The sequence below is a fragment of the Arvicanthis niloticus genome, chromosome 6 (genome assembly GCF_011762505.2).
Source record: "Arvicanthis niloticus isolate mArvNil1 chromosome 6, mArvNil1.pat.X, whole genome shotgun sequence".
Classification (NCBI taxonomy): Eukaryota; Metazoa; Chordata; class Mammalia; order Rodentia; family Muridae; genus Arvicanthis; species Arvicanthis niloticus.
This window is the reverse complement of record NC_047663.1, coordinates 35,891,337-35,907,100: the sequence shown is the minus strand read 5'-3', so window position 1 is coordinate 35,907,100 and position 15,764 is coordinate 35,891,337. Positions and strand designations below refer to the sequence as shown.

At 37.0% G+C, this 15,764-nt stretch overlaps 1 protein-coding gene across 3 annotated transcripts in view; it reads right to left on the bottom strand.

Annotated features, from left to right (window-relative positions):
• Nucleotides 1-15,764, bottom strand: part of Ints2 (integrator complex subunit 2) — a 42,410-nt gene that overhangs the window by 3,784 nt on the left and 22,862 nt on the right. For all 3 annotated transcript variants that reach the window (XM_034507543.2, XM_034507544.2, XM_076936098.1), the window contains exons 15-20: nucleotides 14,444-14,552; nucleotides 11,702-11,806; nucleotides 8,853-9,017; nucleotides 6,992-7,193; nucleotides 4,404-4,529; nucleotides 1,779-1,977 (exon numbers count right to left, since the gene is read on the bottom strand). In XM_034507543.2, coding sequence (XP_034363434.1) covers nucleotides 1,779-1,977; nucleotides 4,404-4,529; nucleotides 6,992-7,193; nucleotides 8,853-9,017; nucleotides 11,702-11,806; nucleotides 14,444-14,552 — 906 coding nt within the window. The remainder of the gene's footprint in view (nucleotides 1-1,778; nucleotides 1,978-4,403; nucleotides 4,530-6,991; nucleotides 7,194-8,852; nucleotides 9,018-11,701; nucleotides 11,807-14,443; nucleotides 14,553-15,764) is intronic.

Below are 15,764 nucleotides of genomic sequence, written 5' to 3'. Positions count from 1 at the left end.
ACCTGAAAATGAAATCCCTATTTTCATATGAACAGAATGGCACAACACCATAAACGTGGTAATTCTCAGAGCAGAAGTGAGCAATTGACAGTGCAGTGGGTCTTACATTGTAAGATAAAAAAACTGATGTATCTGGAAAAAAAAAAAAACCAACAACAAACCATTTTTTTCCATAAAAATAAACATATGCAGGGGACCAGGGGTGGCTTGGTTGTTAAGAACACTGTCTGTTCTTCCAGAAGACCAAGGATCAATTCCCAGCATTCATATGGCGGCTCACAATAAGTGTCCTGTGACTCCAGTCCCAGGGATTCCGACACCCTCTTCTGACTTCTAAGGCCACTGCATGCACATGCTGCACAGACATAAATGTACAATACCCACACACATAAGATAAAAATAAGCAAGTAGCCAGTAGGTGAGGGTACCCATCTTTAATTCCAGTACTTGGGAGGCAGAGGCAGGTAAGTCTCTGAGTTCAAGGCCAACCTGGTCTATAGAGTGAATTCCAAGACAGTCAGGGCTACAGAGAAAAACCCTGTCTTGAAAAAACAAAACAAACAAACAAAAACAGCATGTAAATTAGCATCTTGCATATTTCTGAAGGCTCATATACCACTAGACAGATGTGCAGATTTCAGTTCATAAATATCTACTGGACAGGTAATCAAAGCCAATGACCTCCAAAGCAGACTGTAGGCATAATTTTTTTGTGCACTGTGTAATGGTTATCGTTGTGTTAATCAAATGCTGATTTCTCTGCCCTCATATCTTGTTTCAATCCAGACACAACATTCTTATGTCAAGAATCTCCTGTCTCAAGTTTGTATAAACAATTCTTACCATTTATTCTCTGCCTTGTCAATAAAAGCAGATCACCCAATGGCTGGCAGAAGTGAGAATACGGTGGGACTTCTGCCAGCCAGGGCAGGGGGAGAGAGAAGAGGAAGACAGATTGAACCAGGAGTAAGAAGGGAAGGAGACAACATGAGAGTTCAGCTGGAACACAGAAGGCCCTAAACACAAGTATTATGGGGATTTTGGCTGAGAGGTAACCAGATTAGTTTAGATTAGAATAGACAATCGACTACCTAGATATTGAGGTAAAGTTTGAAAATAAATCTTGGTCTCTCTGTGTCTTTCTTGGGGACCTGACTAAGATAAAGAAAATAACCAGCATACTAAGTTACTACATACATTTATATAAACATTACCACTTAGAGGCCACCTGAACCTAATTCTCTTCCTTCCTCTCACTCTCCTACTTTCTCCAAGATCCTAGCAGGTGCTTCTCTATTTCCCTCTATTTCACTTTACAGAGTAGGACTTGAGAGGTGATCTGTTTGAGGGTCCTACATAGAAAAGACAGCCTGACACTTTATAATATTATGTATTCACTTATTTTTCTGTGTGTAGTCTGTCTCCAACATTTTTTCTATCATCTCATCATTAAAAACAAGTTACCAAAGGTTATATCTCCTTTACCACCATGTCCCTAGTCCTTGAATAGTATCTGTCACACAGGTGTCAGATACATGTCAATCAAGTGAAGTATAACAAGATTGGTTAAAGGCTTATAATTTGAAAAATATAAATCTTATTAAAATATATATTAAGTTTTCATAATGAGAGTCTACCTGATACTCAGAAGCAAAGATAATATTATTTTAGATTCTAGAAGAAAAGGAACACACAATGTCAACAGTGTACATTGGTAGGGCCAATGTATCATCTACTTATTTAGTTAAAAACAAACATGCCATTTGAGGAAATTGTACCTGAGCAGCCAGTAATGCATTTTTCAGTTCTTCTCTGGTCACTTCTGGGGCATCAGTTTGTCCAACCAAGCCTACTGTATTATTTGGGGAAGGTCTATCTTGCTCTGCTGTTTCCTTCAGATGGGCACTAAGGTATGCTTTAGAGGCAAGGAGATATCCATTCAGCATGTGTAAAGTAACATCCATTAGTGGGGGACACCTAAACAAAGAAGAAAAATGTATCAGAAAGAATGTAAATTTTAAAACTAGCTACAATAAGAACTAGAAATGCATGCCACACATGAAGAACAAGGCTATATGGACACAGAACTGGAATTGGTCAAAAGAAGCCAGCAAAGCTTTGACTTTACCACAGCTGTGGGAGTGGGACTTCTCGTTGTATACCTTTATTTTTGCATACTAGTACATATGAAAAGTATCAGAATGAACAAAGAAAAATGGATATTAGTAAAGAATCTCAAAGACCCCTTCACGCAGCTCTCTAAGTTATCTACACAAGGCTAGCTTATTTGAGATCTAAGTCCACCCACATCCCTACCACCACTACTAGGCAAATCCTCGTTATCATTATGTATGGTGTACAATACCTTTTAAAAACCATTAGAATGATCACCTGGTAAAGTAAATTAAACTGTACGAAGATTTAAAAAAAAAAAAAAAAAAAAAAAAAAAAAAAAAGGTAAAGCAAAGCACTAGGGCTAGGGCTGCAGCTCAAAGAGGACATACTCAGCCCCAAGCTCTAGCACCCCAAAAATGTAAAACTACAACATATGTAGTAAGAACTGATATCATTTTTCACTGTGTATGTTTAAGATAGAGTCTGTTTAAGGCAGAGTCTTCATAATGAAATGCATTCATCTGTATGATAACTTGGTTAAACAAAGAGTCATGGCTCAGACTGGCCTCAAATTCATGATTCATCAGCCTCAGCCTCCGCCTCCTAAGTGCTGAGACTATGGGCATGTGCCACACCTGGCCTTTGATAGTATTTACACATGTTATAGATAAAGAATTCTTTAGATCAATAAAAAACCAATAGAAAGCCAGGCAGTGGTGGTGCACGCCTTTGATCCCAGCACTTGGGAAGCAGAGGCAAGTGGTTTTCTAAGTTCGAGGCCAGCCTGGTCTACAGAGTGAGTTCCAGGACAGCCAGGGCTACATAGAGAAACCTTGTCTCGCTGTCTCGAAAACCAAAAAAAAAAAAAAAAAAAAAAAGAAAGAAAAGCTTTTCTAAAAGATAAACAAGATAAACAAGAAATAACAATAACCAATAAACATACTAAACTGTTCAATAAAAAGAACAAATAAAATAAAAAAATAAAACAAAGTTCTAACAAAAATAAAATTAAAAAGGAATCTATTTTTCACTTTCCTGTACAATATAAAACAGAAATGTACAAGAAGATATACAACATAAAACACTGTAACAGAATGGTAACTCTTGGGCCTCCTGGATGGCAGGAATAAAACAAGAATCAAAAAATTTTTAAATGAATATATTGCATTTGTCAAAATTCTATTTTTAGCAACCTGATTTAAGAAAACTGCATCTAAGAAAGAAGCACAAAGTCTTTTATTTCATGTATATGGGTGTTTTGTCTGGACACATGTCTGTGTACTACATGATACACTGTCCTCAGAGGCCAGAGCCCTTGGAACTGGAGTTACAGATAGTTGTGAGCCACTGGGTGCATCTCTCCTGCCTAGCTGGTACATGTTTTCAATCTCAGTTCTCGGGAGACAGAGGCAGGTGATTTTCTGTAAGTCTGAGGCCAGCCTGGTCTACATAATGAGTTCCAGGACAACCAAAACTATATTATGAGAACCCATCTTGAAGAAACAAAAACGAAACAACAACAAAACTTCATTTAGCACATCATTCATCTGCATAAGACCACACTGCTCTCATACAGCTATCTTTTTCTCCATGGAGATGACGAACATTAAAGGTAGACCCCTCAACTTATTTACCTTTAATATTATTTATCGCAACAATTGGAAGTTCAAATATTAATGTCTGAGTCAATTAAATTCTGCCTTTTGAGTTAAAGGCATTTCAAAATAATTAGCTAGGAATTGGAGACACACGTGAAATCAATGAAACTAACATGACAACTGGTACCAAAAGGGTCACAGTTTAAAGTACATGATGGCTTACAATGAATCAGTGTTTTAAAATCATTTTTTCAAGTTGTATATGGTGACACAACAGTAATCCCAACACTAAGATGGCTGAGGCAGGAAAATTAGGAGTTCAAGGTCACCATCAGCTTTATTGCAATACCTTATTTCAACATAAAACAAAATAAAGCAAAATCTTTTTAATGAGCTAACAGAAATGGTCATATTATTTTTTGTTCTTGATTTTAAGAGATGGAAGAGTCACTACTGATGACTACCAAAGCCAAGAACACCTTTTCTCTAAATCCAGATGTCATTATCTACATACTAAATATTACACTGACTATAATTTATAAATATATGCAGCTAGAAAACAAAAAAGCTGCATAAATTATATTACCTATATACTTCTAACAGCAATAAGATATTAAAATGATTTTCTTCAATTTCTTTTGATTCTCCAAAGTACAGCTTTATTAAAACAAATGAAATTAAGTAACTTACCTGTGAACCCTTCGGTCACACCTCAAGACAATGAGAGGATCTATCATCAAATCATTCTGGGTATATTTCTGTTGTCGTATAAACTTTATGGAAGGTTGGAGTGCATTAACTGTCATTACCCACAGCCTAGTGAGAAAACAATAACATTCATAATAGCTATGTTATAACTGACATATATTATTTGGTCCTTTGTATCTAAAAAATATTATTTTCAAGAAAAAAAGGAAAGCAGGTATTAAAAAAAAACTTTGAAGTTTCTTTTTGTTTTTGTTTCTGAGAAAGGCTCTCATGTAGTTCAGGCTGGCCTCAAACTCACTATAGAGCTAACAATGACCTGACCTTCTGATTTCTCCTGCATCCCCCTCCCAAATGCTGAGATCACAAGAATGTACCACCATGAGTGGTTTTTTTGTGTGCTGAAGAGATGGTTCAGAAGCTAAGAGCATTTGTTGCTCTTCCAGAGAACAGGAATTCAGTTCCCAGAACCCAAGTCAGGTGGCTCACAACCAGACATAACTCTACCCCTGCACCCCCCAAAATTGAGTATCTCTGGCTTCTTCAGACATTTTTACTCATATGCACATACCAACACAAAAATGCACATAATTTAATTTATTCCAGAAATAAAAAGCTCTAAAAAGCAAGACACTGCTCACCAGAATTAAAAACAAACAAAAAAATCAAGTACCTAACACTATGAAAGCAAAAAAGATCCACATCAAAACACAACATTATTAAATTCCAGAACACAAAAAGGGAAAGCCTTTTATGAGTGAAGAAACTAATGGCTATATAAAAAACGGCTGGAAAACGGCAACACACCAGATTACTAACAGCCAGTGGGAAGTCCAAGTCACAATGGTGTCCTCAAATTTATGAACCACACTTAAGCAAAACAGCAACCACATGTGAGAAGAAAGCAAGCTCCAAAGTCATACACATAACACCCGAGCCTCCGCCAGCCCCATTCAGCCTTTCTCAGGAAGCGTTGCAGTTGGTATGTGCTCTCCGTAGACAGAAACCAAAAAAGCAAAACAGAAATCCCCGCAAAGCAGAGACAACAGCAGTTCTAGGACTAATTCTAGATTAATTTCTGTTGTAGTTGCTATTAAGTAAGCCTAGTCTTAATAAAGAGCTTAGGAAGAACTATTTATTAGTTATTGATAGCATAACAAATGGAAGCAAGGTAAGTATGGCAATGCCAAATATGGGAAATGGCACTTGTGTATCAGAAAGAAGCCATTATGAAGTGTAGCTCAGGGACAGCATCCTTGACTAGCATGCTCACAGCCTGAGTGTGATTTCCCTCACCAAAAAAAATTAAAAGTGAGATAGCAAGAAAAAGGTAGTCAAAGAATATTTCAATATACTGCACAGTTCAATTGTAAATACATAACTGTAACATGAACATTAAACATTGCTTTAGCTAAATGATACAACTATACTAGAAAATAAAGGGAAAGAAGCTTCACAGGAAGGAAGCAAATCAGACTGCTAAGCTTCACAAGCCATGTCTAAATTAAAAAATCGAGAAGCTGCACTTGTTATAAGCCTACCCCTTAGCTATAATGAAGAAAATGTAAATGCTAGACATTTTTTTAAGCCAAATAATGGTTTCCTCTGGGTAGTCAGACTCTAAAATAGAAAAGTGTGAAGTATTATTATGTGTATTTATTAATTTGATGTAAAGTAAAACTTAAATTTAGGCCAGGTGGTCGTGGCGCATGCCTTTAATCCCAGTACTTGGGAGGCAGAGGCAGGCGGATTTCTGAGTTCGAGGCCAGCCTGGTCTACAGAGTGAGTTCCAGGACAGCCAGAGCCTGTCTTGAAAACCAAAACAATCAAACAAAAAGAACCACCAACAACAAAACTTGAATTTAGAAAGAACAATTATTCCCAGTTACCAAAACTACTAAACCAAGCTCTCAAGGAAGTGAGACCAGTACTCTGGTTTCCAGATTGGCCTGGCAGTCCTGGAAATTTATGATCCAGCACCAGTCAACTGATAACCACAATGACAGCACATCCAGTCCTCCAAACTCTACTGCAACAGAAGGATCTGTTTTTAAAAGTTATGCCTCAATCCTGCTGCACCCACTCAGGTTTAACTGCATAGACTGGAGCCTGGGGATTAGGTTTTTAAAGCCAGTCAAAATGGCTCAGAGTACAACAGAATTTGGAAACGCAGCAGTGATGTAAGATACCATGATCCAAATCAATTAGCCACAAATAACTACACAGAGGAAAATACCTTCAAACACTTTCTCAAATTGTTAGTAGTTTTCAGTTCTTTAAGTATACTTTTTTCTTTAAAATGTAACAATTTTTTGAGACAAATCTTACTATATAGACCTTCCTCAAACTTAGTTCTGCCAGTTCTTCCTCCCAAATCCATGCTGAGATTATAGATAAGCGCCATTGCACCCCGATGTAATATCTTTAGTCATCTTCAGAAAGGAATTTTATTGTTCCATACTCAAAACCATGAATGAGAGTGGTCTTGTGAATATTTTTCTAACAACTAAGCCCCCTGTGTATTATCAAAGCTACACACTTCTCCAGTCCATATAACAGTAGACAGGATTTACCTTCTTGGCATCACAGTATTAAGAACCATCCATAACTTATTGACAGTTTGAAGAATTCTCCGTGGAACCCCAGAATTCAGTAGCTGGTTCATATTGGACGTTAATACTTCTGCATATGGTATAAGTTCACTGGCAGAAAGAAGAGTCAAGTGTTCCATAATCTGCATCACTTGTGTGTGACTTACAGGGACAGCTGAAAATGCTAAAAAACAAAATTTTGCAATCATTCCTAAATTCTGTAATATTTACCAAGTAGAAATAAATACTTCTTTTGTAAAAGTTGGGGCCAAACAAATCAAGAGAGCAATGGTGTTAAAGTAAAAGTTCCACTCACAGTTACATTTTCACTGAAGCTAATATTAAAGCCATTAGAAAACTTCACAGTTGGCAGGTGAGATGACCCAGGGGTTAGGGCAAGTGAAGCCTGACAACCTGAGTTCCATCCCTACACACACATGAAGGACAGAATCCCTCAGGTTGTCCTCTGACTTCCATATGTGCAATGAGGCATGTGCAATACCTCACATAAACATATACTAAACAAATAAATTAAAATATAATAAAAATAAATGAAACTTCATAAAGTAGAGATGTTATTTCATAAAATTCACTTTTTAAAATCCTATTAGTGACACAATGGCTAACCTCATCTTTTTGGGTAACTGCTTCTGTAGCTTATTAATTTAGAAGTTTTAGACTCCTTGATACTTTCCTCTAGGTGTCCCATTATAAGAGATTGGCATCCAGCAGATTGCTGTTATTAAATATCTAGAATTACCTCTCCACTAGAGTGGTCACTAATTACATCCTGCTAGCAAGCATAAAATAAATAACAAAAGGAAAACTAATTCTTGTTGTTGCCATCATAAACAACACTATACCTATCTATACCTAGCTTTTCAAGACCAACAACTACTTCAAAGGAAACAATAGATAGTCATGCATGTACATGCACCCTGGAAAACCAACAAAACCTGAAAGAAATGTGGAAAAAACTAGCCAAAGCTGGTAAGAACAGCGTGTCACTTTGTATCTGGGTTCAAAATCCCCATGTCAAAGACAATGGGTTCACAATTCCTTCAGTTGTGTAGAGAAAACAAAAAGACAATGACCTCAAGAGCTGGGGGTAAAGCTGAGTAGCAGAGCACAGGCCCAGAACACACAAAAGGCCCAGAGTTTCAGTCTGCAGCTCCAAAGGGAAAAGAGAAAAAGACTGAGAAATAACAGCTAAACAATTCAAAAGCAACAACAACAAAAATTCAGGTTGGCCAAGGCCAACATTGTCAAGGCACAGATGAATAAAGATTATACAACAACAATCTTTACACTGATTGGGTAATTGTATTCAGAAGGCCTATAAACTGAAACTTTTAAATACAGCTAATGCAATGTTAATATGTAGGGCTATTTGTATTTGGAGATAATAATCTAGAACATAACCCATTAATAGCAAGTGCACTGCCTTGATCTACTGTATTTATTTCTAGCCACTATGGAAATTTTCTAAAACTTTTTAGTGATATAACACAGAATACAAAAATGCTATCAACATGTCAACTAAATTTCTAGCATAGCAAAGAGATGGTTAAAAATCCTTACCCCAATGCCGGGCAGTGGTTGCGCACGCCTTTAATCCCAGCACTTGGGAGGCAGAGGCAGGTGGATTTCTGAGTTCGAGGCCAACCTGGTCTACAGAGTGAGTTCCAGGACAGCCAGGGCTACACAGACAAACCCTGTCTCAAAAACAAACAAACAAACAAAAAAATCCTTAGCCCAAGACACCTGCTTACAGTATAGGATTCCAGTCAGCCCAGCCCCTCTGTTCATCAGTAAGGAGAGGGAGGATGAGCAGTTACTGTACCTTCCTGCAGCTGTTTCGGAGAGTGGGTTTTGGCATTACTAGTGAGAAGCATTCGCCTTAATAGCGCATCAGTCCCTGTGATCTCCTCCTCGCAGATCCAGTCATCCACGATACACAAATGTGGGTAATTAGTTGCTAGAAGACGTAGTAAAGCTGAATGCAGCCCTAAAAAATGAAACAGGAAGTTAACTGGACTCTCAGTTCTCAAAACAGAATCTTCCCCACTCCTTATTTTAGCAGCCAGCAGCCATAAGGAACAGAAGTGTGCGCTAACAGTGTTTCTCACCTCACTGGTCCACTCACTAGCATCTGGAGCTAAAGAAACTTGCTGTATATGCACAGTGAAGATGCCATGCCCCAGCTAGGGCTCAACTGTGGCCCACAGTGCCAACCATGTCCATTTCTGCAAGTGTAGACCACATTTTAAAAAGTTCTAGCCAGGCCTGGGTTGAAATCCATGCTTTTCAGAAGGTTGAGGCCGAACAATCCTAAATTCAAGGTCTTGCTTCAGCTACACACTGAGCTCAGGGCCAGCCTGGACAACTTATTGAGACATTACCTCAAAACAAAGACTGAGGGTAGAGACTAAGACAACTTGCCTCATGTGTGGGGGAGCCTAAGTTCAATTCCAATAGCCAAATATATATTTTTTTTCTTTTTTTTTTTAATTTAAGAAAAAAAATCTGTGTAGCATTTTAAATAAAAGTCCCCAAGAAAATTAATTTACTATATGTTAAGGATGACTCCTTACAACAAATCTTTTTCAGCTTTCTTCTACTTTATCCCACTGTTTGACTCTCACTGTGAAAGCTGTTTAACACAGCAATCCTTCAGGAGTTCAGGAGAGAAAAAAAAAATAGCTTCTCAAGTGTTAAGATTTTCATGTGCCACCATGCTTGACCATCAAGACTGCTTATAATTGATGTTTCTACATTCAAAAAGGCATTGTAACAATCAAAAGTGCTTTAAACCTCTAAATATAAGTATAGGGGCTGGAGAGATGGCTCAGCAGTTAAGAGCACTTGCTGCTCTCCCAGAGGTCCTGAGTTCAATTCCCAGAAACCACATGGTGGCTCACAACCATCTGTAATGGGATCCAATACCCTCTTCTGGTGTGTCTGAAGACAGCTAGCTACAGTGTATGTATATAAAATAAATAAATAAAATTTTAAACATAAGTACAACTAAAATTACTCCCAACAGACACAGAGACGTGCAAATCAATCTACATATTATAGTCTTTTCAGTAAAATATGTTAATTGGCCAGTGCTGCCAAATACTGTATCCTTTTTTGTTTTTTAAGAAACAGAGTATGTAAAACTATAATAAATGTAGCCATCTGGCTAGCCATGTCCAATGAAGGCTCGTGTTCCTCTTCTAAACCAACCACAGGAAAGAAAGAAGGAAAATCATTACTTCAAAGACAGAGGAAACCCACACTGGAAACATGAAAAGTGGCTATTAAGAAATATCAAGCCAGGAGGTGGTGGCGCACGCCTTTAATCCCAGCACTTGGGAGGCAGAGGCAGGCGGATTTCTGAGTTCGAGGCCAGCCTGGTCTACAGAGTGAGTTCCAGGACAGCCAGAGCTACACAGAGAAACCCTGTCTCAAAAAACCAAAAAAAAAAAAAAAAAAAAAAGAAATATCAAGTTTCTAAAACTCCCACAGATCTATTTACCAATATTTACAACCGAACTATTATATACATATTAGTCTATCATAGAATATTATGGAACAGTCTCAAATAATAAAGTGGATCTACATGGGCTGATATCTCAGCAGAGGCAGAGGGTTGAAGGTATGGCTCAGTGGTACAGTACTAGCTGAATTCACATACAGCCCTGAGTGCAAATCTCAATGAAAAAAAAAAAAAAAAAAAAAAAACCACGATAAAAAGGAGGAAGTGTATAATATCATTCACCTTTAAAAAATATTACGTGAGATTCTATTAGTTTCAATTAACCATATGAAATTGTTAACCAAAGACACTCTGCAGCTTTAGACAGTTGGACTGATGAGTTCTTAGCCTTACAATGTCATGGAAATAATGTCCATATGGTAGACTAAATCATTACAAGTCTAGCAATATGAGACAAACTCTTCTGTTATGCCAGGCAGCAGCAGTGGGCAACACCTAGTGAGCCAGCCATACAATTGCAAAGGAAAACAGGCACTGTGCAGAGGTGCACTACACTGCTGAGCGTCAGTATTCTGTAGCTTAGAGGAGGGCAAATAATTTTACTTTTTGTTTTGTTTTGTTCTGTTTATGAGAGAGGGTCTCACTATGTAGCTCTGGCTATCCTGGAACTTACTATGTAGACCAGAATGCCTCAGTCTGTCGAGTGCTGTGTGATTAAAGGCTAAGCCTCCATACCTGACCACAAACGCATTTTGAACTTGACATATTGAAGCTAAAAATAGGGTTATATCCAAATAACCTCCTAATAAGATGAAGGTAATTAGAATTATGTCCTGGTGGGCATCCATGTGTTGTGTGTGGTGCTGGGAATGAACCCAGGGCATCACACATGCCAGGCAAGCACTCTACCACCAAGCTGCACCCCAACACTCAAATATCACTATTTTGGTCACTATATTTGGGTCACCCTATATGAAAAGAAATGGCTTAAAATTAAAATGAATGTCAAACTGAAAACAACTGGAGTTTCCTAGGGAGTGGTGATCTGAAGGTAATGAGATAATAGACTTAGCAAGAGAACAAAAAGAATTTTCAGTCTTCAATTGCTTACATTTATAACAATGAATACTTACTACAAAGTATAGCATAAATGGTAACATATTTCATAGCAATAAAATTTAGCAAAGACAAATGAAAAACACAAATACCTCCCAACTCCTGCTGCAGTCCTTGAGCCTGCCGAATAAGAAACTTGATAGGAATCTGGTCCATTAAAGAAGAAGAATATGATTTGGGTTTCCTTTGCATGGAAGCTGTCAATAAAAGACAAAAAGTGTAAAGTAAAAGAATATCAGAAACAAATCTTAGCTTTCAAAACAAATGAGAATAAAGACACTGTGAAAGTACTTTTAATTCACTTGATATATGAAAGTATAACAGATAAAAATTAACTACCAAAATAGTGACTACAAAGGGAAAACAAAGGCAAGACCTAGAAAATGCCCTGAATTGGAACTCATTGTAGGTTTTAGTGCAAAGAGGAATTCACTGAAAGAACTCAGTGGAGATTTTCCACATCCATTTAAGAAACCTGAAGAAGTCATGAACACACACTTAGAGCTTAATGACCCTAATGTAAACTACACAACACCAGAGGGTAAGAGAAAGGAGCTGGAGAGATGGTTCAGCTATTCTCTGGCTGTTCTACCAGAGAACTGGGGTTCAATTACTAGCGCCCATATGGCAGTTCACAACTATCTCTCACTCTAGTTCCAGGGGATCCGACACCCTCACACAGACACACATGTAGGTAAAACATCAATGTACATAAAATAAAAATAAATCATTAAACAATTTTAAGAAAGATAGATAGATAGATAGATAGATAGATGGATGGATAGATGGATGGATGGATGGATGGATGGATAGATAGAAAGAACACTTGAAATTGCCTTGCTGGGTGGGCACGGTGGTACCTGAGTACCAGTTTACCAAGTACCAGACAATGAAACAATGAAGCTTGTTCTGTTGGTTACCAAAAAGGACATTTTACATATAACAGGACAGACTGGTAACCGGTGAGGATTTCTTTTAGGTGACATGAAAATGAAGGGTGAGTTAAGCACCCTCCAGTACTTTTAGCTACTGAGGAGTGAGACTGTGCCCAGACATGGAGGCTCACACCTGTATTTCAAGCACTCACTTGGGAGGTAGAGACAAGAGGATCAGGAGTTTAGGCAAACTTCAGCTGGACAGAGGGTTCAAGACCAGCCTCTACAAGAGACTCTGCCTCAAAAACAAGAAACAAATAAAAAGTGTACATCTGAAACTTTTATACTAAGAAAGTAGTTCGCTTTGAGATAATTTTGATACAGGTGTGCAGCGCCATGCCCAGCTAATAGCACAGTGTCTTAAGTACAAATATGTGAAATATATAAGGAGCATTCACGATTTAACTAAGCAATAAGTACCCAGGAACCTATTCTTTATTTACTATGCATCTTCTTTAAGATAGATACTTAAATCAATGATATCCTATAAATATGTACAATTTTTATCTCTAAAATATTTTTAAATGAGCATTTAACGAGAATCAACATATATATCCATTCACATTAATATACACATGTGCATAAGTATTTTTAAATAAATAATAAATACACACCCATGTATTTTAACATCTATAACTTTCCAGTACTTGATTCTACCTCAGAATCCAGCAGGTGGCTGCTAATGTTTCTTATAAGAATTAAACCAAATGTGAAGTGCTGAGATCACAACACAATATCACAGGTAAGAATATATTTGAGGCAAATAATCTTTGGCTACAGAAAAAAAACCTCTAAACACTGTCATGAAGTTCTTTACACCCTAGGAAGGCAAAAACTAGACCAGAGAAAACCCCTTAACCAGGAAAAGTTTTGCCAGGAAAAGGTCTTCTCACTCATCTCTTCCCATTCACTGAGGATGTAACTGCAGAGACTGACTGGCTTCAACAACCCCTCTCTGCAGGACACTCCTCTCAACAGCAATAAAGTAACACGTCTCCTCTTCATCTTAAAAAGGCAGGGCTAGAGAGATGACTAGGTAGTTGAGAGTACTAGCACCCACATCGGTGACTCACAATCGCCTGTACTCTTAATTCCAGAAGATCAGTGGGCACCGTACATGTGGTGTACTTTATACACAGGCACTCACACATACAAATAATTATAAAGTCACTTTCTGACCTTATTCACCCCAGTTACCACATCACTTCTCTCTCCCTTGGCAACTCCCTAAAGCACAGTCTCTTCTCATGGTCTACAGCACTGGGTCCTCCAGCTCCCTTCTGAATTCATTACATTTGGTCTTCATCCTATAATTCTACAGCAAACTGATTCCACATTTTATGTGCAGCCCTTGGCTGAACCCTAGTCCTCATGTTACTTCCTCATACAGGATCACTGAACAGACCTCAGACAGCAGACCTCACCAAGTCCTCTTTGAAACGTCCTTTGGCATCTATAATCCCTATCTCCTGGATTTCCTCTACACTCCATTGCTGGGAACCTATCTAATGTCATAATTTTAAATACCACATATATGCAAAAACAATTCAATCTAGATATTACTAGATACACAGCTGCCTCCTCACTGTCCTCACTTCCAAGAACAAATGTCTACATATCCAAAACGGAACAGTAGATCTTCCACAGACCTAACTGAGGTCCTCTAGGTTCTTCATCTCAACTAACCATTAGGCCCTATGCCACTGTCCAAAGCCTCTAAGTTTACCTTCCTCTCTCTCAAATTTGATTCACTAAAATAAACACTAAAAGAGTATCTTCTGAAATCTAGCCTAAAAAAGTCCCTAGCATCTCACTGCTGCCTATTCACTGGATTTCCATAGATGGGTTCTGACGCACTATCAAGAAGCTACTGTACAGACTCAGCTCTGTGCAACTTACCTAATGTCTTTGTGTTTGCCAGGAGAGCTTCCTCGTAAGACAGGATATAATAAAGCACCAGAAGCTGCGCTGTGATACTGAAGCGCTGGTTGAGACGGACACTGTCACCCTGAAGTGATACAAAAACTGTTAAAATACTGAACAGCAAGAACATAAAAGAGATTATCCAGTGCTGCTGCATCAAGCACAGCTAGACTAAGAGAAGGACTGTGGGCTCACATAAGACTGAGACAACTTCATGTTTCCCTGAACCTTGAAAGGCATGACAGACAAAAGGAAACATCCTTTCTTCAACTCTTAGCTTGACAGGAAAAATGTCACAAAACTTCAGTTACTACTTCTCAACAGTACTTTCACCAGGCTGCTTCTGAAAAGACTTTCAGGAATCAAAGTTTTATCTGAAATTACTATGAAGACAACAATTCATAAAAAAGATCCTATATATTAAACTGTGTAAACTCCAACTTTTCCTAACAAAACAAGAAAAAATGTTTTCCTCAAACTTTCCATAACTGAATCCAGATATATTTTCAATTTTCAGGAAGATAAACAACACCATGTTGGATGTGTTGAAGTATCCCACGGTCCTTTAGCAAACACCTATCTTCAAGGTCCCATTAAACTTTAACAGGAGGCTTCAAAACAACTCCCTGTGCTGCACATGGTGAGGCAAGCCTGTTATTCCAGTATTCAAGAAGCTGAGTCAGCATGATGAGTTTGAGACTACCCAGGCTATAAAGTGAGACACTGTCTCAAGAACTATGTATTTAGAAATATATATATAATAATTTTTATCATGTTTATATATGTAATATATATTACATATATTATGATATAATGTATAAATATATAATATACAATTATATATAAATTATATATAACACATAAATAAATTATATATTATATATAATTGAATTTATTGTATATAATGTATATTCATATATGAATTGTTATAAATCTTATATAAATTATATTATATACAAATATTATATTATATTATAAAATTATGTTATATATACTTATTAATATATATAAGTTATATAGTATAGTATCTATAAATTATATATTATACATAATTTAATTATGTTATATATAAATTTATAAATTATAGTTATATATAAATTTATATAGTGATATTTATATAAATTATATATAAATCATATATATATATATAACTATATAAATTATATATAAATAAGTATATATATAATTATATATAGTATATATGATTATTCAAAAAGTGATGTTTGACAAATTACTTGGAAATAATATTATTATATAATTTTTATTAGTAAGCTAATAAAATTTAACCTCATTTATG